Raw genomic sequence first — 27,076 nt, 5'->3', positions numbered from 1 at the left:
TCTAAGTGCAGAACATTCTTTCTTTACTCTCTTTATGTCATTGAATCAATCTATCACTTAAAATTCTAGGGTATTAGAGTTAGGATGGAGTATTAACTTATTACAATTGACATGATTCATTAACATAGAACCAAAATGTATGTTTGTTTGTTTACTGAATTTATTGCTTACTCATTTGGTTAACAAACATTTAACTACCTCCTGTATGCCAGGAACTGGAAACAGAGTATGTTTTTATTATTCTCATTTTTAAAAGGTGCATGGAATACAATACATTTCTATTAACTGAAACATAGCTAGTAGTAAGTTAAATATCTTTTAATCTATTGATTTATTGTCCTTGGTCAACTCCTCATAGAAAAATTAAAGGATTTCCTCTCTTGCTCTAAATACAAAATAAATTATTGGTGAAAGAATGCATAGCATTAGATGTATATATATGAAAAGATTAAGCTACGTTAATGCAAACAAATGGAAATCCATAATAGAAATGAACTTAACCAATTAACCTTAATATCAAAGAATTTTCTTCTTCATATCAAAGGAAGAATGAGGATAATCCACCCTTTCGGCATGGTTATTGACTCGAGATGTTTGTGTAATCTGGCTCACAGGCTTTGTCTTCTCTCACACAGGAGAGCAGATTGACCATATGCAGGGGGCTTCTGTGTCTGTAAGGAAGACAATCTCTGAGTTTGGGCTCAGATAAATACCCACCTACTTGCATGTGCCTCTATGTCTTAGAAGTCTCGGACTTAGAAGTCCTGTCTCATACAGGTGCAGACATTTTTAAGTGAGCTAACAGAATAAACACCAGTTATTCAGGCAATGAGTCTAAATAGGCCTAAAAGAGATGGGTAAGAAGTGGAGCAAACTAAGGAGTAGATGAAGAACTTCAACATGGCTGCTGTGTGGGTTTCCTGCTCCTCCCTGGCATCTCTTTTTTTTTTTTTTTTTATTTTTTTTTATTTTTTTATTTTTTTTATTTTATTTTTTCAATTTATTTAATTTATTTATTTTTGGCTGCATTGGGTCTTCATTGCTGCGTGCGGGCTTTCTCTAGTTGCAGCAAGCGGGGGCCACTCTTCGTCTCTGTGTGTGGGCTTCTCATTGTGATTGCAGTGGCTTTTCTTGTTGCAGAGCACGGACTGTAGGCATGTGAGCTTCAGTAGTTGTGGCTCGCAGGCTCAATAGTTGTGGTGCACGGGCCTAGCTGCTCCGCGGCATGTGGGATCCTCCCGGACCAGGGCCCGAACCCGTGTCCCCTGCATTGGCAGGCAGGTTCCCAACCACTGCGCCACCAGGGAAGCCCCTTGGCATCTCTTTGATAAGTGATTTTCAAGGCAGGTGCTATTCTTATTGCAATCACATTGTCACAGTCCATTATGAGGAAGCAATTAAGCCCATAACAAGTTAAGAGGTGATGTTTTGTATTTTTTTTTAATCTCACACAACCGTTGATTTGTTAGCTTTTGAAAACAGATAGGAATTTTTCAATTACACCTTGCAAAATACCTTTTTTCATTCTGAGTGTTTGAAAAGCAAATGTATCTTGGATCCAGTGCTTTTGTGTTTACAAATCTGGATATGATTTAGTAAGCTTTAAAGAGATAGCAAATGCATAGTAAGGAAATCAGATTTACATAATTTTCTGCTTGCTTACAGAACACAGCAGTTGAGATTATCTTTTACATTTGGGAAGACTGTTTTAATATGATAAGATGAAATACCACCTCCAGTACACTTGATCTTGCTAGTTTGACTTCTTAAAATAAATTATGGGCTGATTTGTCATAGTCACTTTTAACATAAATTGCTATTATAATCTAAAGAAGCAATTCTAAAGGAGGCCACTTTTTCACTTCATCTACATAAAAAGGTTTAGGTTATTTCTACATTTATTCTTTCCTCTGTGCAATTTATTTGCTGTAACTTTACATGACAGGAACAACAAAAATCCATGCTTTGTTCATTCCATCCATTCTTCTATTCATGCATGATAAGTAGCAAATAGCAGTCTAAATGGAGAGATGGTACAAGAAAAAAAGTACGTTGGCTTTACTTTTTGTATGTAAAAAAATGTTTTTTATGAGACTGTGTGTGTGCCTATTTCTCCACTGGAAACACAATTAGATTGCAACCTTGGGGAAGTAAGATGAACCCAGGGCTTTACTCTTTATCTTCTACATATTTATTTACTGATTTATTGATTTATGTATGTATGTATGTATTCTAGCAGCATCAATAGCTACTGTAAATAGTGAGTGTTATAGTCCAAACATCTTTTAGCTGTCGGAGTGTGATTGCTAGAAAAGGAGGAGGTCGCACTAAGCCAAAGGACTCTAGAGGCAGACTCTTATGAAATCATGAGCCTCTGAGCCTCTGGGGAATGTTTGATGGTTTTTGTCCTGATTTTTATTTTTTGTTTTGTGCCCATTATGCTTGACTAAGCTTTCTCTCACTGCCTCTAAATTCTATTTGTCCAAATTTGCCATGGTGCCTATTTTCTGTATCATCTGTATTCATTATTTGACCACAAAGGAGTTAGAAAATGAGCATGGTGATGTGCTTACTAGGATTAGTTATTCATTGATAAGTGTTCAGATTAAGGCATTTATATTTAAAAAGTGTACACTCAGGGCTTCTGGTCAAGCTTTCTTGTACTCTGGATAGAGATTACATATATGCACATATTATCTCATTCAGGGCTCTGCATGGAATTGGAGTAATCTTGGATTTATAAGTGGCTTATGATTATTTCCTTTCAACTCAATGGAACAATGGTACTGACCCCTGGAGTCTCTGATTGGAGGCTTTGTTTTTATTGTTTGCAAAGGTGAGGAAAGCTGTCTAAGAAACATGGAGAACAGACATAGCACAGGATTATAGAATGTCAACTAGACAAAAACTTGAATTAAAGATAGACAAATAGGATCAAAGAGAGATTTATTTGAAACTATAAGAGAAGTTCTGCCCTGCCAAACCTTCCCATGCTTTTTGTGCCCCCCTACTCCAGGAAGAACTCAAAACAGTCCAGCCCACTGTGAAACACCTTTCTTGGAACTAAGAGCACTTATTATATGTGCTGCTTATTTAACGCTCAGTCATTTCACCTTGACATGTCTTTTGGTTTTCCATTTCTAACTTTTGCCTCTTTAACCCTTGCATCGTTTTCAGTAGTTTATGTGATGTGTCACAGTATGAAAGGAGATCAATGATTGCTTTCTTTTTCTGTTGCTATGAAACAATTTCCATGAACGTAGTGGTTTTAAAAAAGCAACACAAATTTATTAGCTCACAGTTCTGTTCTGTACTCCTGAAGTGCAACATGGCTCAAATGGGTTCTCTATGTATGATCTCACCAGGCTGAAATCAAGGTGTCTATAAGGCTCCAGGGAAAAAGTCACTTTCAGGTTTATTCAGGTTGTCGTCAGGATCCAGTTCCTTGTGATTATGGGACTGAGGTCTCATTTCCTTGTTGACAGTTGGACAAAGGCTACTCTCTCCTTCTAAAGATCACTTGTATTTCTAAACGCGTGGACCCCTCCATCCTCAAGCCAGCAACATCAAGTCAAATCTCCCTCAAGGTTTTAGTCTCTGACCTCCTCTTCTGCCACCAGTGCAGAAAGTTCCTATTTTTAATGAGACTCATGAGACTAGGTTAGGCCCACCCAGACCATCTCCATATTTTAAGGCCAACTAACTTGGGACTTTAATTACATCTGCAAAATCCTTTCACAGTAGTACCAAGATTAGTGTTGCTTGATCAACCAGGGAATAGAAATCTTGGGAGATGGGGAAGGGTGGTACCTGTGACACCCAGCCAGTTCTGTTCCGTGGGGATACCAAAAAAATTATTTCTTATATGGATCCATAAATGCCTGCATGAATGAATGATAAAAGAAACTTTTAGAAGTCAGATATCTTACCAAGCCAATTTCTAATAGATAAAACTGAGCCTCCAAGTGAGTAGAATTTTATTTTACCCGAATAAGTTAGTTTGGGACCATTACAATTCACCTTACAGCCATGATTGAGGTGATTGGTCACCTGAAGACATACCATTCTTTGTTTAACAAATGACAACCAATTTAAGAGGGATTTTTTTTTTTCTTTAAAGATCCGATTATCAGCATCTGAGAATTATGCCCTGGAACAAAATTGCCTTTATAAACTGATTTATACATGACAAGTAGTTATCTCCTCTAACACTCATAATGACCCATGGGTATTAATAACCCCATCCTACAGACAGAAAATTGAGGTTCACAGTACTTCACAGTATTTTGTTGAAGGTCTTAATTATTTATACTAAAAACTTTCTGAAAGCAATTTACTTTGCAAAAGAAAAGGAGGGGTAATAGTTATGTAATCAGAGAACAAAATGAAGTGAAAAAATGTTTAAAAAAAAAGAAAGAGTACTCTGGGCAGTCCTTTACTTGCCTTGCTCAAAGGTTTGATAATTATAATGCAATTGTTATTCTGGTCTGTATTTAACACTGGAAATACATCACCTTAGGAATTAAAATAGTAAGGTATCTGTGTCAAGTAGAAGAGTCTAGTTTTCCCAGCATCATGTGTAACCAGCTGGAAAAGGACCAATGACCTCTACATACCAGTGAAGTGATGAAGAGGTAATAGCTTCAAACGAACAACATGCAATTAAGCATGTCTCTAATTAGCACCTAAGGAATAGTGACGTTCAACTTTTTCTTCCAGGGTTTTATCATTTTCCCTTATTTTAAAATAGCTTTTTGAATCTATTTCTTTCATGATTCAGTGACCTGGAGATCAAACCATATTTACTGACTCAAGATTTCTTTTCTGTAACTTAAAAACAAAACCAAATGCAATTCAATGGTGTAAAATGCATTTTAGGATGGATATTCAAAGGATAATTGGAATTACTAGATTCATACAATTTAGTAAACATACCTAGGAATAGAAAACGACTCAAAATGTCCAATGTGAAGACATGTATTTGCAGGGCTCCAAACTGAGTATGTTTGTGCTTCTGCTGATGTTTTCAATCATGGGGTCTCCCTGGATGAATGACTCCTTCCCCCCAACATTGTTTAAGTTTCAGTATCTTTTCCAACACTCACCTTGCATCTTCTCAATCACTCCCTTTCACTTAAAAAATCCTTTTTATAATATGTCCTTATTATATTTCATTTCATTGTCAGCAAACAATAAAATAAGGCTTTCCGTGGGTTATTTTTCTATAGCTGCTAAGCCCAGATCTAGTCTGAGGTGGTTCTCATGGTCCTAAAAGTGACTTTGAGCTTGACCTAGGGCCCTGCCTTTCGCACTAGACCATGAGACTTCACGGGACTTGTCGCCTTGTTCCCTATGAAATAAAAATGGCATTATGGTTGCCATAAATAAGGAAAGCATTCACATAAAAATCACTGTGACAAATTGAGAAATATTGAACTAGTCAATTTGTGTATTTCATTGAACATTCTGAACCATACAAATTTGAATGAAGCTTTCAATGCACAAATAAGCCAGTTCTGTAACAATAGACACTGCCATTGTATACCAGACATTATGCACAGTGCAGCCAGCTGCATCAAAGAGATGGGGGAATTGGGATTTGTTTTCAATGTTAAATTGAAATCCAAAAAAATTTATTATTGTTGCTCCGTAATAAACAGGCATGCTGCTTAATGAAAAATTCTATTTGTATTATTGGTGAGTTTCTTGCTTCTGATTCACACATGTGGAAAAAGCTGCTCTATTACTCTTCCTAAGCTGGTAGCTGCCATAATGCTTAAACTTAGCAAAGGATCATCTTGGTCTTATGTGAAGAATATCAGAAGAATAGTTTAAATAGTTTAAATAGGATAGACAAGAATAGTTTAATATAGGAGGAGATTCTGGTAAGATTACTAGGAACATGCACAGTGCTTATTGCATTCTTTTTATTTCCCTTTATCTTCAGGGAAAAAAGTGTAACAACGAGATATTAACATTTAATATATTTTCCCTTTTGGTGAAAGGAGAAAATAATCATCTGTCTTTTCTAATTTTAAGATTAATAAAAGTACACCCAAGTGCAATTATGTAGCCCAAACCTTATTAAAGTAAGACATGTTTCTAAGTATACACAGGAAAGGAAATGACATTATGGTTGCTTTCCTTAAAGTCTACACATAAACTTACATGGAAATTGAGAAATCATTTTGACCACCAGGATGATGTTAAATTTTCTTATTAATTGTGATCATAACTAAATTTAGTGTGAAATGGAAAATGTATATTAGAACACGTATTTTTTAAGTGGCTTTCTGATTTCTTTAGCAATTACTCTTAGCTATCGGTATACTAGGAAGGTGGAGAAATGTTATTGCAATAAAACCACATGAACACATTAATTGTCTTTAAATTAAGCTTTGCTCTCTAATAATCTATGGTTCCTTTAACCCCTTTTCCATTTTTCAAGTTTTCATGTCCTGACCCCAAGCACGAATAAGAAACTGAAGTTTGTCCTTCACTTGAAGAAAAAAAACAAAACCCTGCATTTTATGCAGAGATGTTCTAAATAATTTTCTGATTTTATGTGTACCTTTGAGAATCTGATGAATCAAGACATAATCTAGCCATAGCCCCACTCACTGTGTCTTTGGCTGTGTCTGACCAGAAGGGTTGATGAAAACACCTGAAAGTTGTGTGGACCAGCAGTGTTCAAGCCAAGAGAATGGCAGGCAGAGCCTATAGTTTGCAAAGCAAAGCCAGTGGCCCTGTCCAGCTGGGGGACTTGGGGTGTGGGTCAGCTTGAACTAAGACAACAGAGCTTACAGGTTTTTAGAATTGCTTTTCCTGCTGAGCCTGGGCAGGAAATCTAATTTATTACCCTGCTCATCACTGAAGACAGCTTTTAACCTGCCTGACCAGGGAACCTAACCAGAGCACACAAGAAGCTGCAGAGCCCATCCAATAGTCCTATGCACAGTGGCACTTGAACAGAGAGCACAGCCCATGGCTTTCCCTATGTGTAGAGCAAAACAGGTGGTCTTATCTGCCCAGGGAATTCAGTGCATACTCAGGCCTGATTCAGGCCCCTAAACAACAAGTTGTATAGGCCAGGACAGGAAAGCTAATTCATAGTCCCATCTATTACTAAATAGAGTACCCAGTCATGACCATCTAGTAAGCTTGACCAGAGAATTCAGGCAACTTCAGAGGCCATCCTATAGCCTCTCTTGGGTAGGAGATCAAACCAGCAGTCCTATCCATCTGTTCTCAGCCAGTGGCATGCTCCCCAATCCCAATCCTCAAAGCTCAAAAGGTGTCTCACCCAAAATAGACCTGAATAGCAGAACCCACCTGCTCAAAGACATTTACCAGCAAACACACTCATAAACCAAAACTGAGCTGACTGGTGAAAAACTGTCTCTGTCAAAGCAAACCTGTAAAGTATGAAGAGTAACCCCATTACTTAAATGCACAGATACTAATGTAAGGAATCAAGGATCATGGAAAATCTGGTAAATATGACAACACCAAAGGAAGCTAATAAAGCTCCAATAACTTACCCTAGATAAATGGAAATCTATGAACTGTCAAAGAATTCAGAATAATCCTCTTAACTATAAGAAAACACAGACAGACAACAAAACAAAATTAGGAAAACAATACAGGAACAAAATTAGAAGTTTGACAAGGAAATAGCAGCCATCAAAACAAACAAACTAAAACAGGTATCTTAGAGTTGAAAAATACAATAGCTGAACTGAAGAATTCAATAGAGAGTTTCAAAAGTAGACACAACCATGCACAGGAAAGAATCAGAAACGGAGGACAGGACATTGGAAATTAACCAAAGGAGCAGAAAGAAAAAAGAATGAAAAAAAAATAGTGAAGGAAGCCTATGGGAATTATGAGACACAATGAAAAGAAACAATATTCACATTATGGGAAATTGAAAAAGGGACAGAAAGTATAAAGCAATAATGGCTGAAAACTTCCAAAATCTGGAAAGAGAAATGGACCCAGATCCATCAGGCTCTCCAGATCAGTGAGGCCCAAAAGATCCCAAATAGATTGAAGCCAACTAGAGCTACACTGAGATGTATTGTAATTAAATTTTCATAAGTCAAAGACAATGAAAGACTTTTAAGAGCAGTAAGAGAAAAGAGAGAAATTATATACAAGGGAATCTCCATAAGATTATTGGCAGATATCTCAACAGAAAGCTTTCAGAGCAGGAGAGAATGGGATGACATATTCAAAATATTGAAAGAAAATAATTGTCAACCAAGAATTCTATACCTGGTGAAGCTGTCCTTCAGAAATGAAGGAGGGATAGAGACTTTTCCAAGCAAACAAAAGCTGAGGGAGTTTATTACCCCTGGGCCTGCTTTACAAGAAATGCTAAAGAGAGTTCTCTGAGTGGAAGTAAAAGAATGCTAATTAACACCATAAAAACACAAAAAGGTAGCATAAATCTCACTGGTAATGGTAAATATATAGTCATAGTTAGATTCTGCAATATGGTAAGAGTGGTACATACTTCACAACTCTAGTTTAAAAGTTATAAATAAACAAGTAACCCACTTTAAAAATGGGCAAAGGACCTGAATAGACACTTCTCCAAAGAAGATATTTGAAAGGCCAAAAGATACATGAAAAGATGCTCAACATCTCCAGTCATTAGGGAAATGCAATTTTAAACCACAATGATAATCACCTTACACCTGTTAGACCATCATCAAAAAGATAAGAGATAACAAATGCTGGCATGGATGTGGTGAAAAGGGAACCCTTGTACACTGTTAGTGGGATTGTAAATTGGTACAGTCACTATGGAAAATACTTTGGAGGATCCTCAAAATATTTTAAAAAAATGACCTTATGACCCACCAATTCCACTTCTGGGAATATATTTAAAGATAATAAGAGCACTAACTCAGAAAGATATCTACATCCTCATGTTCACAGCAGCATCATTTACAATAGCCAAGACATGGAGACAACCTAAGTGTCCATCAATGGATGAACAAATAAAGAAGTTGTGGTATATATACATACAATGGAATTTATTCAAACTTTAAAACTGAGTAAATCTTGTTATTTGTGACAACATAGATGGACCTGGAAGGTGTTATGCTAAGTGAAATAAGTCAGAGGAAGACAAATACTGTATGATCTCCCTTATATATGGAATCTACCAAAAAAAAAAAAAAAAGAAGAAGAAGAAAAGAAAAGGAAAAAAAGAAAGAAAAAACTAAACTCATAGAAAAAGAGATCAGACTCTCATGGCTATCAGAGGCAGAGGGTGGGTAGAAGAGGAACTGGAGAAAGGTGGTTAGTTATAAGATAAATAAGTACTAGGGATGTAATGTACAACATGATGACTATAGCTAACACTGCTGTATGACATATGTGAAAGTTGTTGAGAGAGGCAATCCTAAGAATTCTCCTTACAAGGAGAAGGGTTTTTATTCTTTTCTTCCTGCTTTTCTTTTAATTGTATCTATATGAGAAGATGGATGTTAGCTGAATCTATTGTGATAATTATTTTACGATATATGTAAATCAAACCATCATGCTGTACACCTTAAACATATACAGTGATGTACATCAATTATTTCTCAATAAAACTGGGGGTGGGGGAAGAAGATGCATGGAGCAACTATCTCTTTTGACTAATAACTGCTCACAGGAAGAGCAAGAATGTTTTGCATGTGACAAGAAGAGTGAACCAAATATTTGTTGACCATAAGGGTGCACTGTTGTAATCATTAGGGCTATCAAACAAATATTTTGATTATCCTTCTTCTGAGAGCTTGGGAGGATGGCACTTCTCCACCCACTTTGAAGTTATGTGTGGTCAAGTGATTCGTTTTTGCCAATAAAATGTGTTAATTCAAGGCAAAAGAAAAGAACTATTATGAGGTTCATATGCTGGATGGATGAAAAAAGTCCAAGTTGAGCACCTAATGAGAGATGCAAATAAAACATACATTGACTACAGATCTCAGAAATTATTTCAAACATTTGATATTTCAAAATAATTGTATCATGGTTAGCGTGTATATAGAAAAACTCATTCTGTATCTTATTGATGACTAAAGTGGTGTGTCACTGTTGTATAGTTTACTAGACTATAAAATTATTTTTATCACTTTCTATTTAGAAACATTTTAAGGTTGTATTTGATACATTCAATATTAATAAGCAAGTGAGAGCTATAAAAACCTGAAACAAGATACTAAATAAATTAATGTGGGCAGTGCAGTGTTCTGGAAAGGACATCAAACTCAAAGTCTAGAGACTTGCATTAATTCTCTATGTAGGTCTTTCCTCTCTAGGCCTCAGATTCTTCTGGCTTTAAAATGGCATAACCCTAAAATGTCTTTCTGTAACTAGATTTCTGATTTGATTATAGTTTGAGAAAGGCTAATAGAGTCTCAAAGTTCCTTTAACCCTTGAATTCTAATAATATTTGATTTGGTGAAAATCATCCCTTTTCTTCTAGAGTAGAATGTTTTGTTTCTACTTGAATGTAAGTTCCTCAAAGCCCAGATTAGGTCCTGTTTATCCTTGTGTATTCAACCCTGAGCACAATGACTGTTACAAAGAAGGTGTTCAGTAAGCTTGTTGAATAAATAATGTGATTACTGTTACAAAAGTCAGTTATTCCTAAGTTATTCATTTTCTGACTTATCTAAGATTAATTTTCCAGTTTGAGGTTCAAGTGCATATATTTAGGTTAAGGATAATTGAAAATACTGCTAAAGTAGAGGAATCTCAATAAAGTCTTGCCTTAAGAAATGACAAGGCTTCTCCTAGCGTTTTGTGATCAGAGGAACTGTGGGTATAAACTTATCAGCTGATAGACTGAATAACTTATCAATGTAGTCCCAGGAAGCCTTATTTAAGTTTCAGTCAAAAACTCTTTCAAACAGTAATGTAAGTGTCCAAATTTGCAATATCTATAAAAGTGAGGCAGAGGTGAGGTGTTCTGATGTAATAGTTGAAAAAATCCCCACCTTTCTTTTTTAAATATTTGATTAGTGTCCAGAAAAGTTATGAGCAGCATATTGTCTTTATTTTCCAGAAAGAAAATTACTAATCATACTTTAAAATAAACATGAATCCAGATTGCAGAATATGTTCATTGCTAGAATCACTATGCAAATGCAGTCACCATTTTTCTTTTCATCCTTTGCTGGACTGTCCTTTGGACTAAAATTCCCTAGCATGTGATTTTTGTGTGCATGTCCTCAGGCTCCTTTCATAGCAGTTGTATATACCATGTTCCCATATTAGAAGTTGGATCACTTTAGGTAGAAAATATAAGGCAAGCTGGAGGCTCAAGAAAAGAGCATTTTGATATTTTAGGGAGAAGAGTATTTTATAGCTGAAATCATAATAAAAATATAAGGACCATGAGTGCTTTAAAATATTTAAGAAATATAATAGGAGACAGAACTTTCATTAGGCAACGTTGCTGTTGTAGCAGAAACCAAAATGATGGTAGCATAAAACAGTGGATAATATTCCTGGGATAAAATCTATGAGGAAAAAAATATCAGATTTAATTAAGATTTTAAGGCCCCTTTTTCATTATTAAGGGTATGTGCCTAATAAGATAATTAATGCCAACCTCAAAAAAGTGATGCAACTGAATTACCGTGAGCCAAGAAAACTGGAAGCAAAGAGATAGAATAATTTTGACTTTCAATTGACTTATTTATCCAAAATTAATTTATTGCACACCTATTATGTGCAAAGCACCATGCTCTGTGGGGGAATGTGAAATTGCACAGTATTAATAACCTGCTACTCTTCTCTTCTTCATAGAAGAGTGTTATCTTTGTCTGGGTCCTGCCAAAATGAGCAGCTCACTTATAAGTGATTACTGTGGAAAGGAATTTCAAGAAAGAGTGGTGGGAGATTGGAACAAGTTAAACAGGGAAGGAGGGAAAGCCAGTCCAAGAATGTGTTATTGAGCTGGTCCCTGCTGTGGGTCACTGGGCTCCATCCCACTGGCAGGGGTGGGGGTGGGGAATCCTCTGAGGAGCCAGGTGGAACGCATCTCAGAATCATTTGCCCTGCACACAGCTGGTGGTCATAGCACCAGCTAAAACAAACAGGTAATGAGACTATGTAAGGCAAGACACAAAAGGTGAGTGAAACATACTTGACGAATTTATCTCATGAAGATAAAAAGAACAGCTATTTATGAAGCTCTTATTAGGAGCAGTCACTGTGTTAGCCTCTGGGGAAGAGAAAAAGAGAAGCAAAGAAAGATGAACAAAACATGATCCCTGTCCTTTAGGATCTCAGTCTAGGTGAGGTGGCAAGTCTGTGAGCAAGGTCAGGAGAGAGGAGTTTGAAATGCAAAGGAGTCTCAAGGGAGGAAGAATTAATGGTTAAAGGGTCAAGTAATTTATCACAGAGGTAACCCTGTAACTAAGTTCTTAAGGAGAAGGAAAATTATTTCATACAGAGGCTGGAAAATTGGGAGGAAGTGGAAAAGGGTGATGCCAAGTAGAAGAAACAAGAATTGCAGCCCAGCGGGGTAAAGGGTAGAGTTTGTTCAGAGTATTGTGATATACTTAGAGGACTGTGAGGAATTATACCAATATACGAAGACTGTACCCCAGCACACAGAACAGTACAATGGGCATAGAAGTGCTCAATAAGTATTAATAGGTAATCAAGTATTATTTGTTTAATGAGTGAATTTTCTGATCTGTACCTTTAGAGCTGTGCTTTAAATGGAGCATATTCTTGGTATGGTTGTTACTGTTTCAAATGTATAGGACTTTGAGGCACACAAGACTTTATTCCAACAACTTGGATATTTCTTCTTGGACCAAGGTAGGGGCTTCCGTTGGTATGTCTTGTATAAATACCAATGTATTTTAAAAGCTACAATTTAATGCTTAAATTAACACTGTATTCAGCACTTTGCCTAGTTGGCTCATTTACCTTTCACAACAACACTATGAGGAAGATACTTTTATCCCCTTTGTTCAGCTGTAGAAAACTGAGGCACAGAGGGGCTAAGCTAGTACATGGTGTGCTTGATTGTTATAAATATAGTCTCCATCCATAACTAACAAATTCAAGTAGACATCACAGACAAGAGGGATTCTTTAACAGTTCTCTTGGAGGGTGTGTGTGTGTGTGTGTGTGTGTGTGTATTTAACTCTGTATGTTTATGATATGATGTCTTCAGAGACATCAAAGAATACAAGTTTCTTCTTTTCTGTAAACTAGAACCGACCTTCCTTTGCAATGGTAGTCAATGTTTCCAAATCCTGAATTATTGATTGATGATATTACCTTTTTCTTGAGCTTTATAGTAAAACCTCATTAAACTGCAGAAGTTAAAATAATTCATTTATAGTTCTCTATAATAAATATTTTGATAGTGCCAATCACTTGATTAAATCCTGTGAGTGATACAAAAGTAAATTAAATATTATCATTATTTTCAAGAAACTTAGACTCTATTGAAGGAGATGAACACCAGAGTGATAAAGTATAAGTAAAAGTAAATGGCTATGGGACAAAAGAGGAACTGGCAGATGAATTCCAACTAGAGTTAGGTGGTAATTCAGTAATTTAATAATACCACATAGGAGTAGAAGCATAGAGATTCAGCACACTTGAGTTCTAGTCTTATTTTTGCCTCTGACTTAAGCACATCATTCAATCTCTACCAGCCTCATCTCCTCATCTACAAAGTGAAGGTTTGCATTAAATGATCCCCAGTATCCCTTAGAGTTCTGACAGGTTCCAACTTTGTGAGCAGGTTGCATTTGAGATGAGCATTGTAAGATGGGTACTATTCCAACATGTAGCGATGCAGAAGCCCATCCCAGATGAAGGCAGAGTGTGAGCAAATCTGCAAATACAGCAAAGGCCTGGGTGTGCCCTGAGACTGGAGAGCCTTCCTGCCTAGTGTGCCTGCTGTGTCAGAGAGCAGCCAGAAATAGGACTGGAAAGGTAACTTTGGGAAAGTTTAAAGAGGGTTTTGAATTCCATACAAAGGCATCTGGATTTTATTAAGGTGTTTTAAATAGCCAGAATATAATGGCAATGATTAGAGAATCATTGAGAATAACTGAGAATGAATCTGGAGCATAACAAGTGGAACAATTTAAGTAAATCAGAACTACAGAGCCAGGTAATCACTGGTCTTTATTGCATTTGAAAAGCTAAGAAAAAAATTGGAAGGTAAATGGAATATTCCAAAAAATGGAAAAAAATAATCTAACCCTATGAAATTCTTTATCCTTAATGCTGAGAGAACAATGTTACAGAATAACAGAAAAGAAGCTGGTTTGGGGTAACCTTCCTAACGCAAAAGATAAAAAGAATAAAATTTAGTAAACAAGAAAATTTGATCATTAAAGCTTCAAGTTTAAACACTTACATAAAAACTTAAATAATTTCACATCCACATAGCCACACATATATAATCTTACAAACTCCTTCAACTTGCAAAAATGTTTACCAGTTTGCAATTTCACCCATTTTTACCACACTAGCAATGTCACAGTGATGATACAGCTAATGGCAGTGACTATCAGTGACCTTAAGAACACAGCTGGGTTTATATTTTTATTTCTGTAAAACCTTCTTTCTTCAGCTAGATGATGCCTTAAAGGGCCAAACTAAAATCTATATAGTCAAGGCAATTTGTATTGTATGTTTGTGTATATATTTCACACAACAAAGGCAGCTTTTAAAACACATATACACACACATACACACAAAATATGTAATGACACTTATAAAGAACCCATTTGCAAACCAACCTGGAATGAAAAACTGGACTTTGCCTGAGTTCAAAGAACCATTTCGGGTTCTACAAAATTACCTCTGTTGCCAACATACTTCAAAACAGAGCTACTATAGATTCACGTACATCACTTCTGACTTGCAAAAAATAAAAATATCTAACACGTTTAGAAGATACTGATGAATAATACAGAGTGAAATTTTTTTTCAATGATTGTGAAGGACAGAAAAAAAGGCAGCAGAATTTCTTTCCATTTGGGTGATTGCTTACCTATTCTCTTTCACTCAAATTAGAGGTAATAGCCTTGGAGAGTTTCATCTGGTTATTTGCAGAAAAAAAGTATTTATCTACAAATAGGCAGATTTCTGAATATAGGTAATAACAGAGACAAACATATGTTTAAAATTTCTAATGTAGTTTATGCTGAGTAAATAGGATTATATACTGTGAACTTTGGCAAAATGGCTATTTAGCAAGTAGAAAAGGATTCAAGGATGGTGGTTTGCCAGAGAAATACCTTAGTAGTTACTAAGAACAAGCTGGCAGGGAAATTCCATGAGTCAGAAAGAGAAAGGAATGGTGTGATTTCTCTAGCCATTCTGCTCATTGTTTATAACACAAAATGGAGGTACTTTTTGTGAAAATTATTGTACATTTTTATGCTTGTGAAGGATCAGTTTGTAAAAAATGTCAGAACTTTCTGAAGATCGGCATTCAGTTTTTGACCAAATGAAAAAGTAAAAATCTAAAATGTTAGGATAAGTATCTAAATACAGATTTTCTATAAACTTAGGCCTCTAATTTTCGAAAAGTGCACAAATGTGCACTTGTTAGCCTGATTCCTTCTAAAGAAGATAAAAAAGAAGACTGACTGGCAGGAATTTGAAGCCAGCTACCCAAGTCTTTCCCTAAATACGAGTGGAGCTAGCTGTTGTAGAGGCTCACAAATTAAGCCTTACTCTGAAGGACTGAGAGCTGCTTGAAAAGTGGACTATATTATGTTTATTTCTCTGTATTTCAGGAAACAATGTATGGCACAATAAAGGTGTGTTGAGTAAAAACAACTGAAAATCTATACATTGGTTGCCCTACCACATGACAGCTATGCTACTCAGGCATTCCTCAATTCCAAGCCCAGGGGAGGAAGAAGATCTTAGAGGGTCTATAGTATAGGAACATGCAGTAATGACACAAACAAAACCCTCGCCCCCGGAAATCACTGTTCCATAGGTGTGGGATGGTTCCTGAGAAGACATGGTTTGTGCTGTGTCTTTAATGCAGTTCATCCCATCTTAGGGCGTGGACCATTTTATTGCACAAGAAACAGTGCAGAAAGGAACAATAAGATGATGTCACCTGTGCTAAGGTTTGCATGATTCATCCAGACACCATAATCAAACGTTGTACATGCAGTTGTAAAGCATATCCCATTCTGGTGCTCCTCTCTTCCCCTAATCTCCACCCAGTATTTAGGCAGAATTAAATGATGCAAAAAAATCTGGGTGTGATCTGAGCCTCTGATGTGTTATCCCTGACACCAGCTGATGGTGTTAAGGGGTGGTGGACATTGCTAAAGAGAGGATTAAACTATCTTTCAAGCAAACTCCTCCCACAGTATGTAATGAAACAGAGTTGCACTGTGTTTTGGGTTGAATCCATGGTGCATAATTTCTCAGTAGACTAATATACACTCTATTTTGAATCCACGTTAATCACTTTCTTTTATTTGAAATCTAATTTAGGTGTAAATAGTTCACTTCCCATTAAGGTATAAGCTTCCTTAGTAAAATGTAAGTTGAGGACAGGTTTTTCTTATGGAAGCAAAGTTAATGTGGCTATATAACTCTACCTAAGATTGCAACAAGAATCTTAAAAATATGACTCAAAGCTAGTTTAGTTAAAGCTTCAGTAATTTAAGGAAATTGCCTAGGCAAGTAATTGGTATTATACCAAACTAAATATTTCACAGTTACATTTGCTTTTGCCTAAAAATAAAAACTGGAGCAATACAAGGGAAAACTGCCAAGACTGAAAATAATATGCAGCAGCTGTAAGTAATTGGAAGTGATAATCATAATTAGACAAGATGTAAGATATGTATTAAAGTGCAGATTGGATCTTCCTGTTGGCAATGGGGAGAAATCCCAAAGGCCTGGACCCCACACACTTCTGCTTCATGCCTGAGAGCCCCTCTGAAACCAAACTTGGCATTAGATCAGCCCTGAAACCACACCCAAGGTCATGCACCATACTGTTCCTCTTGGGAAGAGACAGCGGAAAAGAAGAAATGGAAGAGGTCATACTCCCTGCTTTCAAGGAGCCTGCAAACCAGAAGAAACTGGCCAGTTATCTAGCAGTAATTGGCATTAAATTAAAGTCCTCTGAAAGAAGCCAAGGTAATGAAGAGAATAAATATTTTTGTAAGATAAAATGGAGGACAGCTTTGTAAGACCAAAAATACATTGATTTATCCAAGTATAGATCAAGAATGACGTAAAATAGGCTTGTTACATGGAAAACATCTCAAGCTAAAGAGAAAGCTCTATGGGGACAGGAGGCATTTCTATTTGGCTCAGTGACTCAGAGAATGCCTCCCACATAGCACACACTAAATTTGCTAAATGAATGAGCAAATGAATAGCGTTTAGATAATACTTGAGGGAGAGTGTCTATCTTGTGTTAAATATTGTACTGGGTACTTTAAATGTATCAGCACATTTAATCTTCATGATCACTTTTGAGATACTACCAATCCTCATTTGCAGATGAGGATGCTGAACTAAGCACAGCTAAGAAATGTGCCTAGGTTAGTCTATTTAGAAAGAGGCGGAGCTGGACTTTGAACCAAATCTGGATCTACCGTCCATGTATTATGCACATCATATTTTACAACTAGAGTGCCTTTAGCTTTACTAGGAAAGTGGGAAGAATAACAACCAGCCTTTTCTGTTCTTTGTTTTAAATTCTGATCTGTAAACCACACCAAAGTAGCCTCCCTGACATACCCCATTTCATTCATTCTTTCTCTTTCTTTTTCTTAAATAAAATGGCAAACTTGAAATCATCTAACACATTGCTCAAGGGCTGGGTATTCTCATTCTCTCTCTCTTAGTTTTAAATCTTCACCCTTTTGTTTTATTCCTCCTTTCCCTTCCCTTTTCTTTCTCCTTTCTTTCTCAATTTAAACATCTTCTCCTTTCTTCATTCTTCTCCTCGGAAACCAAAGACAATTAAATAGATAGTAAGAAAGAAACAGAAGTTTCCTCCTTCCACACTTTGCCTTAAGAGTAAGAAATCATAGGAACAACTATTGAAATAGGGTATTTTATCAAAGTGGTCATGGATTACACAAATCATATTTAGGAATATTTTCCCACATTCAATTCAAAATACATCTGTTAAACACATTTGATATAAGATACAAATGCACATATGACAAGGAGGAATGTTCCATAATTTCAACATGCTTATAATCCAGTGGAAGAGAAAGATATAGATATCTTTCTACATATATATTATACATATATATAATTTATTATAAGTAAAAAAGGATATATTTATGAAATTGGGTATAAGCAGGAGACTAACAATTCTTATTAGAGAGATTGGGGGGGCCTTATGGAGGAGGTGGTATTTTAGATCTTTAAGGAGGAATAGGACTTTGATAGGTGGAGAAGGAGAATAGGAAGTAACGCCTTTTAGGCTTAAGGATATAGTATGTGCAAATGACAGGGAATAATGAAAACACTCTATGTGTTTAGAAAATGGCTCATGTGACTGGAGCTAACAGTGTGTATGAGTCTGGATAAGTTGACCAAAACCAGATAATAGATGTCCCTGAATGCTGAGCTACACAACTTTGGCTTCCCTCCACAGGCAATGGAAACCCCTGAAGGTTGGGGCTAACGTAGGCTTCTACTCTTGCCTACACTAGTACAATCTACTTTCCACAGAGTAGTCAAGAGTATATTTTAAAATTTCAGCTAGCCTCCTCTGCATGAAAAAAAGCCTTGTGGCTTCTCATATCACTCAGAAGGAAACCAAACCCTCACTATAGCCCAACTACACCTGTGATCACATGCCCTTTCCTTTCTAATACTACTTAGAATGAGTAGCAGTATGATATTCACAGGCAACTAAAAACATGGCAGGGAACATACAACAGATCTAACCATCCCAGAGACATAGCTGGATGTCTCCAAATTCAGGACCATATATGGGGGCCCAGGTTACTCTACACTCCCTGTCTTTTGCTGCAAGAGGATGATGCTACAAAGTTTGATACATGCTCTTCCCCTATAATCTGCCTCATGATCTTTCTTCCTGGTCCTGCTGAAATGCTGAAGGAAGGTATTCTGAATCTGTACAGGTCTTAGAAGGTAAGAATGAGTCTAAAAGTAGAAAGAGAAGAAAGAATAAAATATGGTCATGAAAGTATTCTTCTGAAAAAAGAAGTCAAGATATTGTGTCCCCTTATGTGTTTATGGTGATAATATTGGAAATGGATGTGAACTTTACCATCATTCAACAAATACTTAATTGAACACTTACTAAGTACTAGACTCCGTGTTCTGTACCAGTGATAAAATATACATATAATAAATCTTGTCTTGAAGACATTCTTGGTCTAATGCGGAAAGATAGATATGTAAATATGATATTAAATATAATGCCAAGTTAATTTCTCATATGGTTTTATAAACACATTTCACTTTTTAAAGATGATATTTGAATTGATTCTTAAAGCTAATTTCTAATAGCTAACAGTTATTTTCTTTAATATCTTAACATTTTCTATAATTTCTTAAATAGCTGATTGGGATTTAACATGCCAGCAAATCTAAGTGGCCCAAATCGCACTAAGACCCCTAACTTTAGTACCATTAGCCTTGTACTCTAAATCACTCAGTTTACAAGTCCCCCCAAAACACATAATAAATATCAGTCAATGAGATAAACATTACATAATAATAAGATACCTAAGTCAATGGGCTACTTTACTATGCTGTAGTTTTTTAAAGTGAGATATATATATATATATGTACTAATATGTGTATATCACTACATTTTGTAAAAAGTAATTGTTACTGTGTCTGCTGCCTGGATTACTTACCTGCCATGAGTCTTTGGGGAGCCCTCTCGTGTTCATTCATTATCCTTATAGTAATTATATAAATCCTAATGTTCAATATTTGCCTTTTTATTTATATCTCCAACCAGAATGAAACTTTCCTGAGAGGAGATTGAGTTTTATTTATCTTTGCTTGTGTTCAATTCCCAGGACCAAAAAAAGATGCTCGATGTATACTTAAAGATGATACATGATATATGACTTGGCATTAGATATCTGACCTCACATTCCCTTAACTAACTTTGCTCTTTATTTTGGGGCCTACTAATTGTCAATAGCTACTTTACAGTACATTTTTGATAATATTCAATAATTGCAAGTAACAGTGCTGCAAAAGGCTCCTACTTTATTTTATGACTAATGGAAGTATTGCATTCACAAACAACTAAAAAATACATCCATTTGAGACATCCATGGAAAACTTATATACTGTTAATTACAAAGTAATATTTAATTTTTAAATATGATATAGATTTGTCATGTCTAAAACAATAGGAGGCTGAGTAGAAGACAAAGGCACATTGGAGAAAAAGATGGCATTTAAGGTATATGAAAAAAAGGAATATATATGGAGATATATGAAATTGAGTAACAAAAGGATCATACCCACCTTATTATATATTGTATTTCCAGTACTTAGTACAGTCCCTGGTACCTAGTTTAATAAATATTTGCTGAATGAATGAAAGAAAGCGTATGGTAGATTCTCTAGCTTATAGACAATGGCTTGCTTCAGAAGAGATTCTGTTTTGTAGGAGAGACATACTCCTTTTAACTCTGACCTATTTATTTATTTAATTGAATTGTTCATTCAACAGATATTTCTTGAGTATCCACTCTGTACCAGAACTTGCCAGACATTGTGTCTGGAAACACTAAGATAAATAAAACATGACCTAGGAGATTTTACAGTCTGGTGAGAGAAATAGATATGTACACAAATATTTGCAATGCAGTATGATAGTTGTATAAAAAGGAATATATATTGTGACCTAATGACACAATAGGGTAATCTGCTCAGCTTGTTGGAGAAATAGAAGGAATTCAGGAAAGATTGCCCCAAAAATGCATTTTAAAGGATGAGTAAGGAGTTTTGAGAGTCTTTTATACTCTATCCTCTTAATGTACTATTTAAATTGTCATGATATAAAAATGTTATCTTTGCTTTGTGTGCTTGGCTTTTAAGATCCATTTCTTATTTATGAAATCATTTTATGTGCTTTGCTTATTATTAGTCCTGTATTATTATACCAGGTTTATTGCACTCAAGATTCTTAAAAATACAGCAAAAACAACTCTGAAATAGCTGTCACTGAGAAGGTAACAGACCAATTAAATATTTGTTTATATTAAAAAAATAAAACATCGTTCTAAGTCTTGAACAAGAGAAAATAATTTAAGGAGTTTTGTGGTTTTAAATTAGACTTCTTACATATCAAAACTTGAAAAGCTATCTGTTCAACAATAGACTTATTTTCTTCATCATCTTCTCCTTGTTTAAAACTCATTTGTGATGCAAATAAAAACATCAAATAGTTGATTTTGCTCCATGTTTACTAAAGAGTAGTAGTCTCAGCCCTTGAATCTCACTCACACAGAATCAACAATTGTACTGTCAAGAAAACTCCCCACTGGCAGAGGCCAATGCATCTTTCATCTCCTTTAATTTCTTAGAGTTATAAACAACACAATTTATTCTTCTTGTAACATGAAAATATAGTCATTGGTGAAAGTTCCATTAAAAACTAGCTGTTGGTAATTGAAACTTAGTGTGACTAAAACAGCATCTGGATTTATGAATTTGGGGGTGAAACAGTATTTTTTTAATTGCATTATTCATTTCCTACTAGGAAATAGCACATGAAATCCAGGTTTCATTAAGAAGAGGTAGTTAAAAGTATGTTGGTGGAGTTTTTTATTATTACTATTCTTATTCTTATGGTAAATGAGAATCAGTCTCAAGCAAAGCTGAGCATGCCTGTGACAGTTTCTGTAACACAATATAATTCACATTCAAAGAGGCAACTGTCCTCTGTGAAACAAAGTGGAATCCATTCAGTAGACTCTCATGGTATCCCAAGCTTGGTGAATCTCTAGGTGAAACCTCTCAGTGAAAATTCAACGTAACTGTTAGCCAAGTACCCACAGGAGCTTCTCTATGTATAAAACTGTGATCTTTCCAATGTATGAATGTAATCATACAATTCAACAGCTCCAAATTCTTTAAAATCTCCTTCAGTCTAAAAAGCTAAACTTTTTTTCATTACAGGCAAGGTCATTCTATCTGTCTACAGTTCCATTTAAATTCTCTCCACTCCAGGCCTCAAACTTCACAGTCCAGCAAGACTAACCTACTTTTAGATCCTAGAGTACATGCCGTGTTCTCTCCTTTCCTCATGCCTTTGAATATATTGTTTTCCCTACCCAAATGATGGTCCCCTTTGGTAAAACTCTCTGTTAAATCATCCTTCCCTTGGCCAGGCAGTTTTCTGTGTCACTGCAGTTTGCACATGCAATTCTAATGTTCCTAGGATTGGAAAAGGTATTAGAAGAGAAAATCTCTTTGTTTTTCCAGCATTTTGTATAGTATTTGGCCAATAAAAAAGATCCAAAAATATATGCATGTATATATGTATGATATCACTTAAATGTGGAATCTAAAAAAAGTAGAACTTGTAAAAACAGAGAGTAGAATAGTGGTTACGAGAGGCTGGGAGCTGGGGAAACTGGGGAGATTGTTGTTTAAGTGTACAAACTAACAATCAGTAGATAAAGAAGTTCTGGAAAGCTAATGCACAGAATAGTGTTTATAGACAACAATACCTTCAAAGTTGCTAAGAGGCTACATCTTAATTGTCCCCACCACAGAAAAGAAATGATAATTATGTGACATGATAGAGGTATTAGCTACCGTTATGATAGTAATCACATTGCAATATATAAATGTATCAAATCAACACTGTTGTACACCTTAGACTAAAACAATGTTATAAGTCAATTATATCTCAATAAAAATTTAAAATATATACTAAATGAATATTGTCCACTAATGCAAATATTTACAATGAATATAATAGGAATAATAATGTTAGCTGATATTTGTTGAATGCTTAGTGTGTGTCCAGCCCAGTGCAATGTGCTACATGTGCTTCATCTCCAATTCTCACTGCAGCCCTGCCAGGTGGATTATATTATTTCTATTTTGCCCTTGAGAAAAGTGAAGCTCAGAGAGGTTAGTCAAATAGGCCACACATTGTCATACAGCAGAACCAGATGTGAACCTAAGTCTGTCTGACTCCAATGCCACTGTTCTCCCCAGTACACCCGGCTGCCTTTTGATTATTGTTAAGATCTTGAAAGACACAAATTAGATTTTGATTTATTCTTTTCCATTTCTTTCCAGCTCCAAGTACAGCCCAGTATGGAATTACCGGGAGCGCTGACGTTCTTTTCTCCTGCTGGTACCTTGTGTTGACACTGTCCTCTTTCACCAGCATATTCTACCTGAAGAATGCCATTCTACAATAAATTTAAAGACCCATAAAAGGCTTTTAAGGATTCTCTGAAAGTGCTGATGGCTGGATCCAATCTGGTACAGTTTGTTAAAAGCAGCGTGGGATATAATCAGCAGTGCTTACATGGGGATGATCGCCTTCTGTAGAATTGCTCATTATGTAAATACTTTAATTCTACTCTTTTTTTGATTAGCTACATTACCTTGTGAAGCAGTACACATTGTCCTTTTTTTAAGATGTGAAAGCTCTGAAATTACTTTTAGAGGATATTAATTGTGATTTCATGTTTGTAATCTACAACTTTTCAAAAGCATTCAGTCATGGTCTGCTAGGTTGCAGGCTGTAGTTTACAAAAAACGAATATTGCAGTGAATATGTGATTCTTTAAGGCTGCAATACAAGCATTCATTTCCCTGTTTCAATAAGAGTCAATCCACATTTACAAAGATGCATTTTTTTCTTTTTTGATAAAAAAGCAAATAGTACTGCCTTCAGATCATTTCTTCAAAATATAACATATCTAGATTTTTCTGCTCGCATGATATTCAGGTTTCAGGAATGAGCCTTGTAATATAACTGGCTGTGCAGCTCTGCTTCTCTTTCCTGTAAGTTCAGCATGGGTGTGCCTTCATGAAATAATAATTTTCTCTTCATCTCCAACTAATAAAAGTGTTTTTGCCAAATTCTACAATTTGAAAGCAAAAGTAAACCACAATGATAAAGTTAAACTATATCCTGTCTCTAAAGAATAAAGGAGTTATCAAGCTGTAAAAATCTCTTCCCGCATTTTGAGAATTTTGCCCCACGATGACTCAGTTTTGTGATGAAAAACAATTTAACTAACATAGTACAGGTAAATCTACCATATGATTTCTTTAGTTGTAGCTAAATATTAGATCCACTCTGGGAAATAATTCCCTTTAAAATGATAGTACAGTCTATCCGAAGGATTGCCTAGCAATACAGCAACTTTTCCTTTCACTGTTCCAGGCCAAAATTTTTAAGATGGTTTGTCAGAAAGGACACAAAGTCCAATTACCTAATATTACATGAGTTGGTAAGCACTCAAAATTTTTGGTTCTGTGGCAGGTAAGTTGGTATGTTAGATATAGTGTTCCTGTGGATAGGTGTATTTTGCCTATTTTCCATCTGAAAACATCACTCAGTTGATAGTTTGGTATGCATATTGTATTTAGAAAGCTCCAAAATATATTATAACAAATATTCCATGCTGGTATGCAGCAGATCAACCTCTGAAATAACAAATTCTGCAGTTAAATCTTTCTCTATAGCCAGTCAACTCAAACAAACAAGGCCAAAATGAAAAAAAAAAAAATTACCATGCTTTATTTCTTCTTATATGATATATGTAAGATGTGTTCAAATGGAGACCAGCCACCGGTGATGAAGAATATCTTAAAATCTACTAATTATTAATTTATCATGGATATTAAATTATTTCTATCATAAAGAATGAAAACTACATTTTTGAAAGAAAATGCTGTTACTCTAAGAAGTATTATATTACAAGAATAGTTTGTTGGTGTTACTCTTTACTAAAGAAAGATCATAGCCTTGGAAGCCATTTTACAGGTTTAATAAAGTTACCAATTTCACTATACCTAGAGAGATTTCTGCAAATAGTTCCCTTTTGCAAGTCATAATAACTACAAAACACCTACTAATATAGTTAGAAACAAGATATTTCACAGAAATTGTATACATTTAAGATATCTAATATTTTGCCCTGAAAGAAATGTATGTAAGTAAAATGTAAGTAAAATTTAGTCCCAAAGTACACCATAAATCTGTTTTAATTAGAAATGTGAATCCTAAATGAGGAGGCATAAATGTACAATATTTCCATAAAATGGCAATAATACGGCATAATGCTATTAAATTTACCCACTGTAATAATTTATTACATTATTTTGACTGATATAGGGTTTTTCTTAAATACATATGGCATTTTAACTTTGATTATTATTGATTTGCTTTTTAAAAATATTCTTTGTGGAATTGGTGAGTAAACTACAAAACATTTTTTGTGTGTATTGCAGCTTTAAAGTGGCACACTCCATAATAATCTACTTACTAGAAATAGTGGTGCTACCACAAAAGTGTTAACCATCAGTACCATTGTTTGGGAGAAAGAAACAGATCAAGAATGCATATTATACAGTGATCGCTTTCCTAGAGTTAAAAATACCTCCTCTTTGTAAGGTTTGTAGGGTAAATGTGAGGTAAATTGAGGTATAAACTATGGATGAACCAAATAATTAGTTCAAAGTGTTGTCATGATTCCGAATTTGTGGAGTCTGGTGTTTTTCCCATAGGATGTGACAGAAGTACAGTCATAGCTCAGTAGCTATATGTATTTGCCTTTATGTTAGAAGAGAATTTCTTGAGTGACTTTTTAAATAGAGGAGGTATTCACTATGTTTTTCTGTATCAAGCAGCATTCCTAGTTGTTAGGCCCCTGGACAGAGTGAAATCATGAGTATTTATGAGTTCAATATTGTTCAAATAAGGCTACAGTATTTGCTTTTTTGTGTGAATGTATTGCATATAATGTTCAAGTAGATGATTTTACATTTATGGACATATGAAACGTCTGATTACTCCATTTTATCAGTCCTGATTGTACAAGATTGTTGCAATTTCAAAATAGCAGTTTTATGAAACTGATTTATCTTTTGATCTATAACAATTTTTCTAGCTATTCATTTCAGCATTATATTTCCATGGGTTTCATTTGTGGGACTCTTTTTGTTGCCCCTGAATTTTTTTCAAAGAAAGAAAAATAAAGAGCCGTTGAGAAAGGAGAGTAGAAAGAAAAGAAAAAGACTGAAAAGGGAAAGAGCTAAAGGGAGAAGCAAAAAAAAAGAAAGAAAGAAGAAAGGAAGGGAGGGAGGGAGGAACCAGAATATTAGGGTAGCTGACTTAATACATTTACATTCTTTTAACTGCAACTGGTGTAATTATGTTTTACAACGATCGCATTTGAAACATAAGTCCTGTTACACCATTAAGTTCCTATTATGCAGCAATTATATAACAAAAAGTACTGCCCAAATTACAGTATTGTGTTATGGGGTGACACTAAAAGATTTGAGAGAGAGAATATCAAACTTAAAGCCACTTTTGGGGAGTTTAGACTTAACTGAAAGATTAATGCTTCATCATAACTTTTAAGCTATATCTAGAAAGTAGACTGGAGAACTGAGAAAATTACCAGATAATTCAGGACTATATATATATATATATATATATATATATATATATATATATATACCCCAGTGTGTGAACTCAGAAAACTGAGAAATTTATCAAAGCCAATTATCTACATTGATCAAATTTACTGAATAATTGTTAATTTATCCATTGTGCTTAGCTTTGTGACACAGCCAAAAGTTATCTATTTAATCTTTTCAATAAAAATTGTTTTTTGAAACTCAGAAATGATTTAAAAAGAGGTCAGGTTTTTAACTATTTATTGAAGTATGTGGATGTACAGTATTTCAATAGATATGAATATGAATAAATGGTATGCCTTAAGATCCTTTGAATATGTATTTACTTTAAAGACTGGAACAAGCTCTTCCTGTCTTTTAGTAAAACATCCGTATTTCATAATCTGATGTAAAAATATGTTGTACT

The 27,076-nt window shown here is 35.2% G+C and overlaps 1 protein-coding gene across 1 annotated transcript in view; it reads left to right on the top strand.

Annotated features, from left to right (window-relative positions):
- NEGR1 (neuronal growth regulator 1) overlaps positions 1-23,898 on the top strand; it is a 922,148-nt gene extending 898,250 nt beyond the window's left edge. Inside the window, exon 7 of the mRNA XM_065879003.1 lies at positions 23,305-23,898. Coding sequence (XP_065735075.1) covers positions 23,305-23,429 — 125 coding nt within the window. The 3' untranslated portion in view covers positions 23,430-23,898. The remainder of the gene's footprint in view (positions 1-23,304) is intronic.
- The last annotated feature ends 3,178 nt before the right edge of the window (positions 23,899-27,076 follow it).

The sequence above is a fragment of the Phocoena phocoena genome, chromosome 1, assembly GCF_963924675.1.
Source record: "Phocoena phocoena chromosome 1, mPhoPho1.1, whole genome shotgun sequence".
In the NCBI taxonomy this organism is placed as follows: Eukaryota; Metazoa; Chordata; class Mammalia; order Artiodactyla; family Phocoenidae; genus Phocoena; species Phocoena phocoena.
Note: the sequence above shows the minus strand (reverse complement) of the source record. Positions and strands in the feature narration are given on the sequence as shown.